The sequence below is a fragment of the Mytilus californianus genome, unplaced genomic scaffold (assembly GCF_021869535.1).
Source record: "Mytilus californianus isolate M0D057914Y unplaced genomic scaffold, xbMytCali1.0.p SCAF_1, whole genome shotgun sequence".
Classification (NCBI taxonomy): domain Eukaryota; kingdom Metazoa; phylum Mollusca; class Bivalvia; order Mytilida; family Mytilidae; genus Mytilus; species Mytilus californianus.
The window spans coordinates 34,518,923-34,539,526 of record NW_026262581.1 but is presented as its reverse complement, the minus strand read 5'-3'; the positions used below and the strand labels follow the sequence as shown (position 1 = coordinate 34,539,526).

The following is a 20,604-nucleotide window of genomic DNA, read 5'->3' as shown; positions in this document are numbered from 1 at the left end:
TTATGGATCAGCTTCATAGTAACAACACTTGGTCAGCACCTCATAAGGAACATTCATGCCATGTTTCGTTTCATTGCATTCAGTGGTTCTCTAAAAGAAGACATTTGTATGTATTTCCCTTAGGGTCCTATGTTAAACTAAGTCCCCCGCTGGCTGCCATCTTGGATGATGGATCAGCTTCAAAGTAACAACACTTGGTCAGCACCTCATAAGGAACATTCTTGCCATGTTTGGTTTCATTCCATTCAGTGGTTCTCTAAAAGAAGATATTTGTATGTATTTCCCATAGGGTCCTATGTTAAACTAAGTCCCCCGCTGGCGGCCATCTTGGATTATGGATCAACTTCATAGTAACAACACTTGGTCAGCACCTCATAAGGAACATTCATGCCATGTTTGCTTTTATTCCATTCAGTGGTTCTCTAAAAGAAGACATTTGTATGCATTTCCCATAGGGTCCTATGTTAAACTAAGTCCCCGCTGGCGGCCATCTTGGATGATGGATCCGCTACAAAGTAACAACACTTGGTCAGCACCTCATAAGGAACATTCATGCCATGTTTGGTTTCATTCCATTCAGTGGTTCTCTAGAAGAAGTTCAAAATGTAAAAAGTTAACGCCGACGACGGACGACGCCGGACGACGGACGCCAAGTGATGAGAAAAGCTCACTTGACCCTTCGGGCCAGGTGAGCTAAAAATACAAGAGATGGTAAGAATGGTTTACCTATTTAAAATTGAGAATATTTGTCCCCTTAGATTCAAAAGTTATAATGTTTAAAATGTCTTACACAAAGATATTGCTAAGGATGTTACTGATATTAATTTTACCAGGAACAGTCAGTTTAATAATGATTTAAGGTAAAATAAAATGTTAAATATATCAATTTCAGCATATTAATGACAAGTTGTCATTGACAACAAGTGTTGTCATTGACAGCAAGTGATATAACAAATAACATATCTGCATTAAATTACCATACTTTATAATCTATTTATAAACAAAATTTACAAATTTTTAAAAAACAAAAGGGAATATACTTTTACAAAATTTAAATACATATATTTATTGGGGATAACATTTTAGTGATTATAGAATAAAAAGAAGCATTATTTAGTTCTAGCAACAAAAAATGTTGAAGTTTCGAGTTATACTGGAAAACTGTGCCGCAGTTCATTCATCATATTGACAACTTCAAAATATTGGCAAGCTGGAAGTAGGTGTCTGCCACATCTGAAAAGTACACCCATGTTACACAACTCATTGCTGTAAAGCTGCTGACAAAACATTGAAGTACAGGTTAACTGAGGTAGTTCAGTAATATTTGAGAAATGTGTGACATAAAACATACCCATCCTTATACTACAGTAACCATATTTATTAAGCTGGTGCATTAATGTTCCCAGGAACTGAAGGATGTTTTCCCTGTTATGCTCCTGTGAAAGGGCTTCATTCTCAGACTAAAAAATAGACACAATATACATGATTTAAAGGGAATTTATTTCATAAAAAGAACTGTTTTTACAAAGAAAAGTAGTAGTGTCTTTTAAATTTATCATATTTCACTGTTCAATTAAATTGCTTAAATACAATGTACAGCCATAACATGAACATGCCATGAACTTATCACTTTTTACTGTATCTCTTCTTTTTCAAACATTATAAGAATAAGAATACCAGTACCTGATATAAATATCCTAATGGAAGAATTTATTATGGATTCCTTTTGGATGGGCTATTACTCCTTCAAACAAAATATCTTTACTGCAGACAAAAATTAATTGTAGAATAAGATAAAACATGTTGAAACAAAATTCAGAAACCACTAGTTTTTAAAAAAATCAACTTTAAAGAGGCATTACCATTTTATACCAATTATACAAATTATACTCCAACCATATGTAACTGATGGTTGCTTCCTTCTAAAAACTCACAAAATAAAGAAAAGAAAAAAAATTTTAGTGAGCAAGCTTACATACCCAATGCCCTCACTTACATAACATATGAATACTTTTACAATATCCACTTACCAAGTCTTCCATTTCAGATTATTGTCTGATGATGAACTCATCAAAATTTTAATAAACCAAAGTTTTACAAATTTAAAGAGGATATATATCTGATGAAATGTGAAAGCACTATCCAGGCACACCAAAAAATTGATATGGAATATTTATACAAATCCCCCTTCTGAAAATCTGGATCTCCATTTCAGAGTTTTTGTATTATCAGACTCTTCCATGCATTTGAGTGGAAACCGCCATATATGATTTGAATTTATATTCAATTTTTTGCTTTTGTGCAATACACTATGCTGTTGCGAATTGACTCCCCCCTCCCCCCCTAAATAAAATTGACCCCATTTTTTTGCTTTTGTGCAATACACTATCATGTTGAATATTAACCCCCCAAAAGAAAATATTTTTGGCCCCTAATTCCTAAACAGTTGGGACCATAACCCCCAAAATCAATCCCAACCTTCCTTTAGTGGTTATAAACCTTGTGTTAAAATTTTATTGATTTCTATTTACTTATACTAAAGTTATTATCTGTAAACCATCCGTCTTTGGACGCCGCTGGTGACGACGTGATACCAATATACGACCAAAAAATTTTTACTGTCGTATAAAAATTCTATGAAAAGAATATGAACCCTGCTTTCAACTAGACCGACAGCCTGATTTTCACAAGGTAGCAGTAAGCAGAAAGACATGTCATCTTCACTGATATAATATTCTGACTAAATTAAATTAAATTAATAAGGCCAACCAGTCTTTGCTCTTACTCCCAATTATTGCATGCTTAGCTAAGTGGCAGCAAATACCATTTTGTTGTAGTCTTTGGTTTGACCTGGCCAGGGATAAAATCCAGAACCTCCCACACTAGAGTGGAGAAAATGACAATGGGACCTACAAGATGGTCATTGAAATTTGAATTTGATCCTACAAAAAAGGTGCTACCAGAGCAACATCAAAGAGATGACCAAAGAATACAATAATTGACAGTCTGATGGGACATAAAATAATACATCACTGATGCTTGTCAGCTTATTTCATTTTTAATTGAACCGAACTAACTGCTCAAAGTGAATTATAATTTTGATATTCCCCATTTATTATAGTTTGAAACAGAAAAAAATCACACTTAAATTTTTTGTCAAAGATTGTAGCTAATGCACCTTTAAAATTTTATATATTTAATTTCCTTGTAAACTTTAAAAGCAATTGTATATGTGCCCTATACTCTACTATTGTCTGTTTATCTCCAAATATAAATGTTAACATGTAATACTTGAGCAAACCTCCAAAAAAAATGACAAGAAAAATTGTCCATGAAAAACACTTCCTATGAAACTTACTATTAGGGAAAAATCTTAGGAAAAATGAAGAACTATCATTAAACATACAGCTGAGGGAAGTTTAGTTCAGTTAATAATATAATAATTACATCACATGTATGTTTCATAAGAATACATACTTTTGATTGGCTGAAAGCAAACACAAGGCATTCCCAAATCAAATTGTATTTCTAAATCTAAATAAAATTCTAAATTCATGACAGCATGTGCTACCCATTACAACATCACTACAATGCATAGGAAAACAAACACAAATTCTGATACGACACATAATTTCATAGTTGTAGCATATAAATGTTTCAGAGCTTCACACTAAAAATGTGTGCACAATCAACGTTTTACATCCCTATAAAATTACAAAATCAAAGAGCTGAAAGCTCTAAGGAAAAATGACGCCATTATCTCACATATTGGGATATTTTTGACGCAAGTCTTGATTTTCACATAATTTACCTACTGAATCTAGAAGTTTCAGTTCGTGGTAGGTAGGGTGACTGACAGTAGAATAGATATGAATTGTTTTCAATGTCTATAGCTTTTTTATTTGTTTGTCAAGATATATATATGTGTGTGAAGTGAAGATAGGAACTACTAGTTGTTCTGCTGTACAAAGAAATAGCTCAAGACTACCTGAACAATCTACAATATTCAAAGTAATATGTGAATTTGTTTCCCTTCTTTGTAGAATAATTTAACAAAATGATTATGAAGAGCCTGTAGTAAGCAAGCTCTTATACACCACATAGTCCTTATTCAAGAGATAAGTTACAGGTGACCTAGTGACATTGTTATTTCTGTTACCTAAACATGATCAATTTCTGTAGATTTAGACAACAGTATTGTTATACTAGTTTGACAATTACAAACATAGTGACACCATTTATACAAATTAATTTTATTGTTGATATATATATATTATATATATCAACTGAAATCTTAAAATGACAACATCAATTATTGCAAAATTATTTTTCTTCAAATGATTTAATGTTTGGTAGTCATTTATTTCAAATAATTAACCAGTACTAAAATAAGGAGAAGATTGCCAATGAGATAACAGTTTGATTACTATCCACCAGAGTCCAAATAATGTGGCTGTTGGCAGTTATAAGTCACTTTACAGACCTCAACAATGTACAAAACAGGTTCATTGTTTTCAGGTACCATAGGAAAAAGAGGAGTTGTGGCTGGGTGGTTTACAAGAAAATATAAGAAATATAATAATAATAATATAAATAAGAAAAAAAGGGAGACAAAAAAGACAGGACTGAGCAACTGGACTATATATAAAGCGCTCCATTACTAATCCTTAGAGGAGCTGCTGCTCTACATGTATACTTAGAAAAGAAAGATGTTGAGGACTTAGCCAGAGCGAGCAGAATTTTGAGACTTAGGAACAACAGAGTAGATGTGGGGACACCACATATATAGGCCCATCTGCCCTATTTGCTGCCACCTATTAATATTAATGCCTAAGGCGGTAATTAAACCCATGTGCATTTAATCTGTTGTTCTCTATGTATATGTACATAAGATATATATATCAAATGCAAAAAATGCAGCTTTAATGTAAATATAGTAATTTTATATCATTATAGCCTCATTTTTTATACAGACCTAGCTAGACTTATTTCTTAGGCAAGGTGTATTACATAACTCTGAAAGCAATACAATCCAGTGTTCTCCCCAGGATTTTTTAATAGTGCTGTGGTAAGCGCGCCATATTAGATTGATTCGATATCACCTTAAGTGTTGTGTTTGCGATTTGATGTTACATTTATTTACAACTACCATGTTGGTTATATTATATTAAATAGACAAAGACCTGCATTTTTTATACATGTGCATTAACAGAAATGCAAATAAGTGACATTTTTATTATTAAACGTTTAAAAATTTAAATGCTTAGATAACTTAAATAATTTGATTTCATTACCACCCGTTCCCAAATGTAGCACAGTGGGTATAATTTTTTCTCACTTTTAGTTGTTTGACTTATAAACTAGTTATATATCCTTCACAGCTTCATAATTTACTGACACATATTTAAAGAAGGTTTTCAATGACAAAATTGGAATTTTATTAATTAACTTTTATTTACATCTATCAAATTTCAATTTTGCAATTAAAATTGGTATATCATTTAATATCAAAGGAAGAAATGGAATAACTCTTTCCATAAGTACTGAAATGTTATTAAAGATATGTTTAAAAAACACTAACATATTTGATCATATTCCAAGATGAATATGATAATCTTTTTTTTAAGAAGTCTTTTTTTTATTATTAAAGGTAGATTATCAATATAGAAATGTTTGCCAATTCAAACATTACAACCACCTTAAAAATTTGTGTTTGGCAATATTATGAATATTTGAAATATTGCCACCAGAAATATTTTACAAGATTTGACAATACTGTTTTTAGCACTTTTGTCCAGCTAAATTGTCTCACTTACGCATTTCGTGTTTACACCAATGACATGTCTTTTAAGTATTATTAAAATGCCATTCCTAATCTAAGTCATCCAATGTTAACATAGATTTTAAAATAATGTCTTAATTAATAGTTATTGAAAAATGGATGGCAAATCTCGATATTTTATATTTATTTTTCGTTTAGTTATCCAATATTCGATTTTGAAAATAGCGATGCAAGGACAAGTAATCGTATAATACGGGCTTGTAATAGACAATGGGAATGCTTTTCTCAAAACAATACAGGATCAAAAGTTTAGTTGTAAACTCGAAAAATTAATGAAATAATCGTAGATGTTTCAAAAAATGGAGGAGACCACGTTGTCCATGTTGTCAAAGAAAGGGTAAAACTTTCCTTAAATACTTTTAATATGATTTATTGAGCACTGTCTACTCCTTTCATAAAGTTTCTGCATCTTTTAATTCTTTTAAAAGTGAAAACATTCAGAAAGAAATAAAGTCTTTTTGACAGAAAAACTTCTGCAAAAGCCGAACTGGTCCCTGCGATATTTGACCTATGTCTGCAGCTATAACTTTGTAAACAAAATACATACACACCGCGTGGATATAACCGTATTACTAATTTTTGATTCTTAAAAACTTCTTAAATCTTATTAAAGAGCATTGTCTTTCGTATGGATATCAAGATGATTCCGAGTATTATTTTTTTTAATGATTTAAAAGTTCAGCCGACAAGAAAGGTTGACGTTCTTTCAAGATCTATTTTGTCTAGCGATTGGTTATCATTGGTATGTAAAAAGTCCAAAACCATAACAAAACGGATCTATTTATATTCTGATTTTTTTACGGATTGTAAAGACATGCACATAAAAGCGAAAGCTCGTATAAATATGAAAAATATACCAAAGGAATAGCTCAAAATACAATTTATACAAATAAACATAAGGACAGGTTAAGAATGAAATTCTGTATAGTACATAAGTATGTTAAATATGGAACCGAGTTTGGAAAGCGGCTTGGAAGTCTGAACAACGGTAAAAGAAAATTGACTGCGTCATTTTCCAAAAAAACATTCAATTCTTCAATAAAAGGTTGGTTTATAAATGGCTGTACAGGTCAAACGTTTCATTGGAATTGCATGTACATCTTGAATTAGGAATTTTATAAGCTTCACTTTATACAACAATTTATAGATACAGGCCTTAGAGCATGTAGAGTAATTTATAAAAAAAATATGGACATATGTCCTAAGTCAGGAGCCTGTTGTTCAGTGGTTGTCATTTGTTGGTGTGGTTCATAAGTGTTTCTCGTTTCTCGTTTTTTATATAGATTTGAATTGTTTAACACTAGTCTTTTTGGGGCCCTTTACAGGTTGCTATTCGGTGTTGAAGGCCGTACTTTGGCCTATAATTGTTTACTTTTTACACATTGTGACTTGGATGGATAGTTGTCTCATTGGCACTCATACCACATCTTCTTATATATATATATGTCGAAATCCGGATATGGTGTATGAAATTGTTTGCACCTCATGTTTGCGATATACCATCTTTTCGCAAGTTTATTGTTTTCTGTTTGGTATTAAAATCTAAAATTAAGATCCATGTAACATCTGGTGATCAATTTATTTGGCAATCGCCAATGGCAGTCAGCAGGGTTTAAGAACATCAGTTGTTCAACTGTTAGTCAAATGCATTTTGTTAAAATATACTTTTCACTTTTTGGTCTTTTGGAAAATGTTGTTTGTGCTGTATTTAGACCCCTCTACCAAGAAATTTGTTTTACATGCACACGTATAAAAATTGCGGTTTTTATCCAATGCAGTCATAGGTTTGAACGTTGTTTTCAATTTAGACTTGTTTATATTTTTTTTCGTTTGGGCTTGTATTATATTTTCCTTCAGGGTTATATGATCCGTTCATCCTATTTCGACTCTTTCAAATTCAAGAGTCTATCCTAAATTGAGGTAATTTATATGGCCTTCCAAATACTGTTTCGATCCCTAATATCACTGAAGAGACATTAATTGTCGAAATCTGGATATGGTGTATGAAATTGTTTGCACCTCATGTTTTGCGATATACCATCTTTTCGCAAGTTTATTGTTTTCTGTTTGGTATTAAAGTTTAAAATTAAGATCCATGTAACATCTGGTGATCAATTTATTTGGCAATCGCCAATGGCAGTCAGCAGGGTTTAAGAACATCAGTTGTTCGACCTGTTAGTCAAATGCGTTTTGTAAAAATATACGTTTCACTTTTTGGTCTTTTGGAAAATGTTGTTTGTGCTGTATTTAGACCCCTCTACCAGGAAATTTGTTTTACATGCACACGTATAAAAATTGCGGTTTTTATCCAATGCAGTCATAGGTTTGAACGTTGTTTTCAATTTAGACTTGTATATATATATATATATATATATATATACATACTTTTGTGTTATGGGGATATGATTAATTTGGTGTGATCTTTCAAAAATAAAACTAAAGTCTAAACCTTGACATCCGACAAACATTATATACATATTGTTTTTTAATTTAGAGTAAAAAATATGTCAGTTTTGTTTTAAACAAAAATATCCCAAATCATGCAACTTGACAACAAATAGCAAATATTTAAATGCTTGTACAGAGGTACGAGTAAAATCAATAAATACTATAACTACTGGTTTATTTGTTTGCATAGGTATGATTTAATATACTTATAAATGTTATCACTGCTAACCTTGAATAAGTAAAGACTAGTACTAATTAACTTCCTGGTTGATAGACATCTTAGGAAAAATGAAGAAATGTTATTAACAAACAGTTGATGACATTCGTGTCAAGAAAAAGGTATGTATGGAGGAAAACAAATACATTATTTTTTTTGACATTGCAAGAACTTGAATTTTCAAAGTAATCATATAAAGTTCTAATATTTGAACAAACAGCTAGCACACGTTTTGGTAAAAAAAGTTACAACAAGGAATAGGAAATAATTGCGTCACCTTTACTATCAATATATGAAAATAAATGAAAATTTTAATGTTCATATATAATCGTAACAGAAGAATGACAATTTTTCAAATGATTATATAATCATTGAGGAATGACTGACACATGACGCAAAGTATTTGTATTATTGAACTATTGACCCCAAAGCAATGAGAATCCCCCCTTTATATAATAAGAAGATGTTGTATGATTGCCAATGAGACAACATATAATCTACCAGAAACTACAGCTGTCCACATAGCTGGACTAATACCCCCTCAGTGTTAGTTTGACAATGATTACTGATAGATCAAAGTCTGAGGTTTGTATACTGTAAATTCAGAAATCAAAGGTCAAGGTTAAGGTCAAGGTCAGTATGATGCTTCTGCATGCAAAATTTTGTCAATCTAAGTGCGACAGTACAAAAGTTATACACCAAACACAAATCAGGCAATGTTTTACTATCATAGGGGTTCAAAAGTCAAATTCAAAGTCAGTGGGACCAGACTTTGATATATGACACACACCCATCCTACGATGTATCACAATACCAATTTTGGTCAACCTAAGTTTTATGGTACAAGAGTAATGCCCAGGAAACAAATCAGACAAAGTTGAACTATCATAGGTATCAAAGGGTCAGAGTGACCTGATTTTGGTAATTGACACAACCCAAGCTCATGATGCAACTGGTTACCAGTTTGGTTAACTTAAGTCTTACGGTACAAAATATATGAGAATGACAGGAATTTGATAAGGTTTTACTATTATTGGGGTAAAAGGTCAAAGTCAAGGTCACAGTGATCTGACTTAAGTATGCAACACACCCTAAGCCAATGATGCAACTGCATATACTAAGTTTAAAGAACAAAACTTATGAGCCGGACACAAATTGGATAAGGTTTGACTATCAAAGTGGTTAAAGGTCAAAGCTGAGGTCAGAGTGACCTGACCTTAGAATGTGACATATCCCCATCCAATGATGCATCTGCATATTTAGTTTGGGTATCCTAAGTTTTACTGTAAAAAAGTTATGAGTCAAACATGAATTGTACAAAGTTTTACTAGAATAAGGGTCAAAGGTAAAAGTAAGGGTCAGTGTGACCTGAGTTTGGTATATCACACACACCCAGCCCATGATGCAACTGTATACCAAGATTGGTTAACCTAAGTCTCACAGTACAAAAGTTATGGGCCGGATACCAAGTGGGACAGACGGACAGTCAGACAGACATGGTGATTCCTATATACCCCCAAACTTTGTTTGCGGGGATCATAATTGAATGAAGTAGATCTACAATGCATCTCAAGCTATAAAAGACCCCACCATGACAAAATGTAAAACTATTCCCTGTATAATTTTGATTCCAATCAAGCAGATGATACTCAAATTATATTTTGGAAACCCTTTGATTCTGACACACCATAGGATGAACTGAATGACAAAGATAGCATAATAGTGAAACTTGTCCTCAATTTCAACAGAGTTGCACTAGCCAGCTGTTACTACACTCTTTTACCTACTTTTTTTATGGGATACACAATTTTTAATCCAGTATGAATAGTTTTTTTGTACAAATTTTAACCATATCATTAGGTCTTTTAGTTATTTACTACCCAACAAGGCTCTTCTAAAAGAAACATTGATGGTCATATTTTTATGATAATTTGAAAATAGATATATCATGGCCTGCTATCTGTTGATCATTATCATATAGTCAGTTTTGCTATAACTGTTTTAGTTATTGATAAAAATGGTGTTAAAAAGCAATAAAGAGCTGTGCCATGAACACATGATACGCCTTTTGCCTTTTCAACGAATAAAGTTCCATTACTCCTCAATGTCATATCAGAAATTTATAAAAAAAACTAAAGGGAGTTTATTTTAATAGATATAAACAAGTCACCAAAGTTTCGTGAAAACTGCTCAAAGCATTTTTGAGTTATTGTCCAAAAACTGGAAAATACCCCTTTCTATGAATAAAATCCCATAACTCGGAAACGTAAATCTAAAATTTATAAAAATGGAAAGGGAGCTTACATCAATAGATATAAACAATTCACCAATATTCCTGTTGGTTAAAGCGTTTTTGAGTTATTGTCCGACATGTTGACGACAGACGGAAACGGTATACCATAATACGTCCCGTAAATGGGCGTATAAAAACTGTTGTTTAACCCTATTGTATCATATTTCTTCAATTTTGTCAGTAGTAGCCATGTTTTTCATAAGACAGAAACAAAATGAAGATCCTTTTTCGGAATGCACCATAAATCCTTACTACAAAAATTGAAAACTTTTTTTTTTTTTGCTGAGCTAGGAGATAATTTTTTTTTCAAATTGCCTGATGAGTTCATGTATAAATTTACAGTAATATCCAAAATTGTGTCATTAATAATAGAAGAGATTTGACATATATTCAAACAAAGTTGGCATATGTACAGGTTTTCATAAATTATTATTTCAGAAATTTTCTTGTTTTCTTACACATGTTACACCAGATATTTTAAACCCAAGTATCAACTTTTCAAACCCCAACAATGGGAGATCATCATCTGGGGACATTTTGCTAAAGGGAAATAATTTAGTAACTTAATTCCTGTTTTTTGTTTATAAAAGTTTATTGCAACATTTAAAAAAAAAAATCACTATTTTAATATTTTTTACAAGGCTTATTTAAACAAGATTGCTAATATGGAGCCAAATGTCTTCTGTACTGTATAAATGAGGAATCAAATTATGTCATTTGGTACAATAGTCAAATATGGTGAAAGTCTCATAACTCAAATAAAAATGGTCAAATTAAAATGACAGTATTATAACGTTCGACTACACATGATTGCAAGCAATGGTCTGATGAGTCGCATGAGGAGAGAGAAATTGGAAGATTTTTCTCCAATGTTGCTGATTTGATCTTCCTGTCAGGATATTAGTCTTAGAGGGTGATTTCAATTTTTTTTTTATATAAAAACGATTGAGAGGTTCCTACTTATATCTGAAAAGTTGACACACAATTCAAATATCTAATGGCATACAATCCATCTCAGTAGTCCATTGCCATTGATATAAAAAAAAAAAAACAAGCAACAACGATTTGTCCATATTTGTCTGCATTCTATGAATTTTCAAAGAATCAAAATAAAATATCTTTTATATATTTTGTAGTGGCTATTACAAATCAAGATGGCATTTTCCCTATCCATAAGGCGAGCCCAAATACCTAAGCCATGTGAGTTGTGTGAAACTGACACAAACATTAAATGGAAATGTGTACAATGCAATACACTAATGTGCGAAAAATGTAAGAAAATTCATTTAAAAGTTCAAACCTCGATCAAGCATGACATTGTTGATGTAAAAAGTTCAGAAGCTAAAAAAAAAATGGAAAACACCATTATTACTGACAATATTCCCTGTCAGATTCACAAGAAAAAGTTGAATTGCATGTTTTGTAGAACATGTGACCACTTAGTATGTCCAGATTGTATAACTGCTTCCCATAAAAAACATGACCTAGATTCAATTGAGACAGTGTGCAATGAAAGAAGAGAAAAACTGAAAGAACTAGAATCCAAATTTTCTGAAAAATTCACACTTTGTGAAATAGAAGACAGTAAAGTTAAGGATTTTAAAATTAAATATACTCAATTTTTTGGTGAATCTGTTCAGAAAATTAATCATCAGGAAAAGTTGATTAAAGATGAAGTCAGTAAATATGCTCAAGAATTCAGAGAACAACTGGATAGGGAAAAGCAAAGAATAGAAAAATCTATCATAGAAAAAGAAAATCATACAGAAGAAGTAAAGAAAAGTGTGCTAAATAACCAAACCAATATACAAGAAGTATTAGAATCAAATCAAGCAGAGAAAGTGTTCAATGCTTATTCAGAAATCAGAAAAAAAGAAATTCCAGATGCATCCTTCAAGACATTTTCTGAGGAAACAAAGGATTTCATTCCCACAAAGGAAAGTTTAAAGAACATTACCAACTTATTTGGATCACTTCAGAAAACTCATCTACCAAAGGGATTGCAACAACAGAACTTAGATGTAATCAACAGTTATACTACTGATCTATACATGGTGCATAGAGTGTTAATAATGGATGAAAAAACAGCTTGGATTTCTAATTATCATACATCTACTCTACGTAAAACAAACATTAATGACACAATCAAAAATGTAAAGGATCTTTCAATTAAGGTTTACGCCATGTCACTGGCAGACAATAATGATGTTCTCCTGTCTTTGTATGGCAGTTCTGATGTCAGTCTGTTAACAACAAAGACAGGAGAAATCAATCCTTTCCTGTCTGTGTCACCACTGATACCACATGGTTTACATGTCACTAAACATAATGAGATCATACTAGGTGTTAGGGAGAGGGTTGATGATTACAACCTCACAGACAAAAGTTGTAGGAAAGTTATAATCTTTGGGATGGATGGGAAACAAAAACAATCATATGAGTATGATAAACATAAACAGAGATTATTTACTCTCCCGTATAGAATTACATCTAATGTTAATAATGACATACTGGTTATAGATATAATATCTAATGAAGATTGGAGGGTGGTGGTTCTGGACCGGGAGGGACAGGTTAAGTGGACCTATCAGAGACAGCCTGAGGTTAATTTAGGGGATACACCATTTTGTCCTACAGATATAGTAACAACATCAGTAGGACATGTTATAGTGACTGATGTTAACAACCATGCTTTACATGTCCTGTCAGGAGAGGGAGATATACTGACATGTAAAGTTATGAAGGATCAAGGAATTATATTTCCAATGTCCTTGGATATTGATACCAAGGGACAGTTATGGGTGGGATGTTATTCTGGGGAGGAAGAAAACACAGATGCCAAGCTACATGTAGTAAAGATGTCTTTTTAATCCAATATAAATTTTAAACAAACATCAATAAATATTTTAATTTCTCATTTGGCAATTAAACAGCACTTAAATATAAAGGAACTTAAAAATATTCATGTGCATATATTAGAATCATTATTTTACTAAACGCTAAGGAAATGAATGAATAGAAGGAGAAGTGGCGTAGTAACTGATTTGATCAATCATCCTGTATGGGGACATGTAAAGTTAGAAAGGATTTAACTGTTAGAGTGCAGGGTATCATAGTGACAACTAACAGCTCATTTTAATCAGATTTTTATATGTTTGTATTGTTTTTGCATGCCTCAGTGTGATTGTTGAGCTAAATTATGACAGCAGATGTTTGTCTTTTATAAATGACTATTCTGTACAGATGGGTTTTACTCATTCTTGAAGGCCTTACGGTGGGTGACCTTTAATTGCTTGTATCCACATCGTTTGAACACTGGTGAATAATTGTCTCATTGGCAATCATACTTCATCTCCTTATTTTTATGTAGACCGATATGTACTCCAAAAAAAATCCGTACACCAGTACAAGATATAACTGACATATTATGTATATATAGTTGCAGAAGAATAAAAAAAACTTGACCTGATTAATGCAGCATGAATGTTGTTTAATTGAGTCAACACTGCTTTGAAAGCATATGCAAACACAAAAATACATTTAAAACATCTCAATATAAAATAGGTAATACAAAATGGACAGGTTTAAAAAAAATAAAATACTTTTTGAGAGTTTTTTGGGTATGCAACAGCTAACAAAGCAGTCGACAATTTTATTGACGTTTAGTGTAAGAACTACATAGGACTACTCTGAATGAGAATATAGAATCCTGAACTTCCATTTTTGCTAAAATATAATCTAAAACATGCTTTTACTGATGAAAAGATTGCAAATTACAACATCTCAACAATGAATCAATTTCGAACCAAATGTTGATATAGAAAAAGACAAAAAAACAAAAAACAAAAAAGTTTTGTCTATGTAATTGATCATGACACAATAACATGTTGAATGTGTATGAATTGAAACTCAACCTAAAAGTGTCAAACAAACATGTTAGAATAATGCCGCACTGTTACCTAATAACTAGTTAGAGATTGCTCTGACGCCTGATGGACTTTTTTAGGACTTGTTGGGTCCCAGGGACATCAGAGCGCAGTCCATATAAAAAACATAGAAAATGACAACCCAGACTTGAGATGACCAGTTTTTATCTTGATATTCATGATATTATAAAAGATTCATTTCAAGTAGACAAATCATAATTCATTCTATCCCATTTTACTAAAATTTTCTCCTACCTCTATCTGCTTTAAATATGAAGCTAATTTCTTCACAACTGGTTCATATTTTGTTGTTTCTGTTTTGCTGTCCATGACAAAGAACAGGTTAAATATATATGCATTCCTGGCATATTTCGGGTTTTCTATAATGACAGGGCAACCAATTACTTTCTTCCCTAATGTATTTCTGAAATGAAAAAAAATAGCCTCATTTTCCTTATGGTGTGTCCTCATCCTGAACATGCATGAAGTATTTGCCACTGGACATTAAGCAACCAACAATCAATCAATCTTTATGGTGTGAATTGGCTATCAAGATATTAGTTCATAGGATGCTGAAAATTGAGATAATGGTGCATATTATCTAAAAAATATTTCTAGAGGATATTGTACATAAATTAAGCTGTTAGTTTTCTCGTTTGAATTGTTTTACATTTGTCATTTCGAGGCCTTTTATACTAGCTTACTATGCGGTATGGGTTTTTCTCATTGTTGAAGGCCGTGTGGTGACCTATAGTCGTTAACTTCTACGTCAGTTGGTCTCTAGTGGAGAGTTGTCTCATTGATAATCATACCACATCTTCTTATTTTTATATTACATTTAACAAGCTAAGAAATGCCGATTTATGCAATGTAAGTTGATAAATGTACTAGCTGTTAAAATCTGAAGTTTCAAACAGTCTGTTATAAATAGAGAAGTTTATATCTGTCTTTTTTCTCTTTCTTTTTCTGAATATCCAATTATAAAGATAAACGTTTGGGAGGGTCTGAAAGTGACCGTTAGAGGCAGGTGAACGCTGAAACGAGGTGACCGTTAAGGCAGGTTTGACTGTAGCTCTTTTGAATTGATCCATAGCTTGACTGAGACATTGTATTTTGACAAACCTTTTTGATATATCATAAACTCAAAATGTCATTTTTGGTTTGTGTTGTTGGGTGAGGTTAAGTTTAACTGTATTTTCCTTTATTTATATAGATGTTACTTTCTTTTGATTTGGTATTTAATGGATAAGTCTCCTTAGCAGTAAAATTTCATTTTTTACTTATTTATATTTTTATAATGACTTCTTCATTTTCAAACTCATAGCAATATAGGTTATATATGTAACAAATGACCATGCATGATTCTTTATGTGCCTGACCCAAATCAGGGCCTGTAATTCAGATGTTGTGGTTGGTTGCTGTCTCCAATATTTGTTTTTTTTAATGTGACTTGATTGTAAGTGTTGCATTTCAGCCAAAATTCTGACGAAATTGCAATATGTTTCATCAAATCAAATTGTTCAACTGGTCAAAAATTTTAACCAACTGCTGAAGAAAAACAACAATCAGGTCCTCAAAGTGCAAAGTGGTAAAATAATGCATGTTACAATCCTATAAGATTTTTATTTTTACTTCATGGCTACAATGATAGAGTGGCTTAGAAATTTGAAAATATATGTATTGTAACAGTTCATTTAAAATATCTATGAGATTAATTTTTAATCCATTAATTTTCATTGCACCAAATCAGCATTTAGTTAGTTCTTTGAAACTTCTTTCAAATGGAAGAACACTTATCCAATAATAAATATATTTTTAAAAGACTTTTTAGAATGGACTTGTCAAAACAGAACCTGTTTTCTTACAAGGTAATGAGCCTCTCTTTCAGATCTGGTTTTGTTATTATGTAAGGATGGATTGCATCAAAGTCTTCCTTGGAAAATACTTCTTCTGGAATCTAAAATAAAAATAAATTATCTTCAATTGGACTTATTTATTTTATTATGACCTCCATTAGTATTATCTGGTTTCAAAGATATATATATATCAGTAGAACAGCATAAATCTTAAATGCTGTCTGTCAGTATAGCATTAAAACTTTAGAACTATGATTTTTGTTTCTTGTATGCAAGTTCCTTGTGTTACAATTACAAAATGGCAGACTTAATTATGTTTTTATTAAGAAAGAGTTATCTAACTTTTGAATAATTATGTTTGCCATATATTGGTAACACATGGAACTTGTATGCAAGAAACAAAAATGGTAGTTCTGAAGTTAAACGGGATTGATTAAATTGAGTAATAAACAGCTGTGCCAAGAGAACATTGTGCATAATGAAATTGCTGCAAGAATTAACTGGGATATTATGAAGGCATTTAATCAGAAGCAAATAAAATGGCTTTGTAGAAAAATATGCCTGAGGATACCCTCAGGCGTATAAATATTTGTTTCAAATATGACTGTTAAAAGTCCCATAACTCTGGAATCACAAACCAGAAAACAAATTTAAAATCAAAAGCAAATCTACATTCACCAATATTAACAACAGTGTTAAGTTTGTAGTAACATGATCCAAGCATACTAGAGCTAGTGCATAATATTTAAAAAATCCCTTTTATTCATCTGATGGTCAAAGTCCCATAACTGTGGAATGCTTATCTGAACTTTTTTTTTCTTTAAATTGCAATTTCATACTAGTATTTCCATTAAAAATGTTCCCTGTTTCATGTTTACGTTTTCATATTTAGAAACAGCAGAAATTCCCAAATAAAGATTCTTCAATAAAGTTTATGAATTATCCTTGTAGGACATGAGAATAGATAGACTTGAAACTTAGAAATTTGTCTCCCAACATTAACCTGAAGAGGTTGGTTTTTTTTGGCCATTTTGTAAGTTGAAACATTGGTATAATATAAAAATAAGAATATGTGGTATGATTGCCAATGAGACCACTCTTCATAAGAGACCAAATGACACAGAAATTAACAACTATAGGTCACCGTACAGCCTTCAACAATGAGTAAAACCCATATAGCATAGTCAGCTATAAAAGGCCCCGAAATGACAAATGTAAAACAATTCAACTAGAAAACTAACGGCCTGATTTATGTACAAAATAATGAACGAAAAACAAATATGATATACAGCAACAAACGACAACCACTGAATTACAGACTTGACTTTTTTCTCTTCTTATGACTGCTTACTGATTTTTAAAACAATTATGAAACACTAGAGATAAATAGTTGTAAGGTGGTATACAGGAATTTTAACTTCCCCAACTTAATACATGCATAAAGTCATGAAAGTGTTTATTCTATTGTCAAAAGATCGAGAATTTTTCATATTTTAGGCACATTCTTTTAACATTTCAATTATAGAATATGTAGAATAATTAGTTTCAGCTGGAAAATTGTTCAATGACATAAAATGCTATGCCTTTAAGATTTGGCAAAATACAATTTGCCCTGCCATTAAAATCCTCCATTTTTTTTTTAATCCTATCTGTGTCCATAGCAATTTTGCGATTTTGCTGTCCTGAAAATCACTCCAGACACAGAATCCCAGCAGGGATTACATTTTCTTAATAGTAGAGGATACTAAATAAATGGGGAATATGTCCATGGGACACAGATGATTCCCCCGTTTGCATATAATGTATAAAGGGACATCACTCTAGAACTGTACAAGTTGACGCTACCAAAATTCAAACTTGACCTGTGTTTTGTGGTAATAAGCATTGTGTGTAAGTTTCATAACATTTGGTTGAGGCAAACTAAAGTTAGAGAGCGGAAACGAAAAATATGTACTTGATCTGAGTTTTGTGGTAATACAATGTAAGCATTGTTTATAAGTTTCATAACATTTGGTTGAGGCAAACTAAAGTTAGAGAACAGAAACAAATATTTCAGCAATTTTTCAATTGTAAAGGGGCATATCTCTAGAACGGTAAAAGTGACACCACCAAAATTCAAACTTGATCTGTGTTTTGTGGCAATTAGCATTGTGTATAAGTTTCATAACATTTGGTTGAGGCAAACTAAAGTTAGAGAATGGAAAAAAAAAATTCAGCAATTTTTCCATTTGTAAAGGGGAATTACTCTAGAACGGTAAATGTGACACCACCAAAATTCAAACTTGACCTGTGTTTTGTGGTAATAAGCATTGTGTGTAAGTTTCATAACATTTGGTTGAGGCAAACTAAAGTTAGAGAACGGAAACCAATTTTGGGTTAATAGCTGTTGTTGGATATTTTTTGTAAATTTCTCGTATTTACTTTTATATTGGTTGTACGGCTTCTTTTTTTTTTTTGGTGGTAAACTGGTGTTTAAATGATTGCCGTCTGTAAAGAAGGTTTTATGGTGTTAAGTCTCTATTGCACATAGTTGGTGTACAAACAGACAGGTTTGACAATGAATGGCTTGTTAAAATTTTCATTAAGTTGTAATTCATCATTGATGGCCATTATTTGGATGAAGGGTAAGTATATTCCAATCAAACCGATACAGATAGAAAATGTTTAAAACATAGATCTTGTCAAAAAATCATAAATTTTAAAAAATAACATCTTTTTTGTGCTAGAATTTTAATTTCAACGAAAATTGATATGCAAGTACTATATGCTATTTCAAATTCATTTACGGTCAATTTATTGTAAAAATTTAATTTTCGTTCCAAAAAAAATCAGAAATTTTCAAAAGCATCTTAATCATGGTTAAGTGCTAGAATTTCGACAAAAAATTGATAAACAGGTATTATATGCAATACAATTGTATTCCTGCATTAAAAATAATCGCAATTTTCGAAACGTCAGTTAAAAAACATTAAAAATTTCATAGTGCTTGGATTTTAACAAAAAGTAAGCAAAAGGAACGTACTGACATGTCATTCTCCTGGTCAAATATAATGTCCTCCGCCGCACTTAGTTGATTGGTGATTAAAAGGTGTTAACAGTATACATGCCAGTTATTGGTTTAAAGTTGATTAAAAAGGTGCCAACAGTACACATGCCAGTATTCAGCTGTAATCATAGGTCAAGTTCATTCAAATAAGTCATGCATATGATACATTATACATGAAATATCTATAAAATAGGCAAATTAAAAATAAAATAAAAGATTGGAACAAAAAAGAAAAATAAGTGGAATCTTTTGAATATTAACTGAAATGTCTTAATTTTTTTTTTTAAATCTTGTTAGAACTGCATTTATACTTCTTTCTTGTAATCTGAAGAAAGATAAATAATTCATTCTTATTGACAATCAATTTAAAAAAAAGTAAATTACAACTGACAATGACTGAGATTACTATACATTGTTAATCTTACTTAAATTCTTCTTAAAGTCTGATTGTGTTATAGACCGAATTTGTTGAATTTTTTATTGACTAGTTTGTGAGGCAGTATTTATTATAGGTCGAGTTTGTTATAGACCGAGTTTGTTTTGGGCTGAGTTATCAAGGATGTCATTATTTGGACTAGAAAAAGACATGAATGTTCTTGAATTTTACTTGCAATTCTGCAGATAGATATTAAATTCAAATGTATTTTTTTCTAAAATTTCATTGGATTTCCATCAAATATGAATTCTGTTGAAGAAAAATAAAAAAAGGTCTTATTGTTAAATTTGAAACGGTTTATTTGGGCTGAGAGAATTATTTGGGGTAAAGACACACCGGCCATCCGCTATAGCCTCCCCTGGATAAACATCCATACGTCTCGCAATTCCACAATGCAAAGAACTTTTCAATATATGCATTTACTTGATATTTTATCTTAGGACCAGCGGTCGGGTGGAATTCTGCAAGACACATCCCCTTAATCATTGTTTCAAATTATGTCTGTAAAATAAGTTGTCTGCAAGAAGGGAGGTAATCGTA

The 20,604-nt window shown here is 31.7% G+C and overlaps 2 protein-coding genes across 2 annotated transcripts in view; one reads left to right on the top strand and one right to left on the bottom strand.

The window, feature by feature from the left end:
• LOC127719630 (GATOR complex protein NPRL2-like) overlaps window positions 1–20,604 on the bottom strand; it is a 33,020-nt gene extending 12,416 nt beyond the window's left edge. Inside the window, exons 1-4 of the mRNA XM_052225855.1 lie at window positions 20,488–20,604; window positions 16,592–16,683; window positions 14,982–15,150; window positions 1,352–1,460 (exon numbers count right to left, since the gene is read on the bottom strand). Coding sequence (XP_052081815.1) covers window positions 1,352–1,460; window positions 14,982–15,150; window positions 16,592–16,683; window positions 20,488–20,550 — 433 coding nt within the window. The 5' untranslated portion in view covers window positions 20,551–20,604. The remainder of the gene's footprint in view (window positions 1–1,351; window positions 1,461–14,981; window positions 15,151–16,591; window positions 16,684–20,487) is intronic.
• Window positions 8,483–14,975, top strand: LOC127719606 (protein wech-like). The gene is made up of 2 exons (XM_052225835.1): window positions 8,483–8,629; window positions 11,937–14,975. The coding sequence occupies exon 2, from the start codon at window positions 11,955–11,957 to the stop codon at window positions 13,668–13,670; it is 1,716 nt and encodes a 571-aa protein (XP_052081795.1). The 5' UTR covers window positions 8,483–8,629; window positions 11,937–11,954; the 3' UTR covers window positions 13,671–14,975.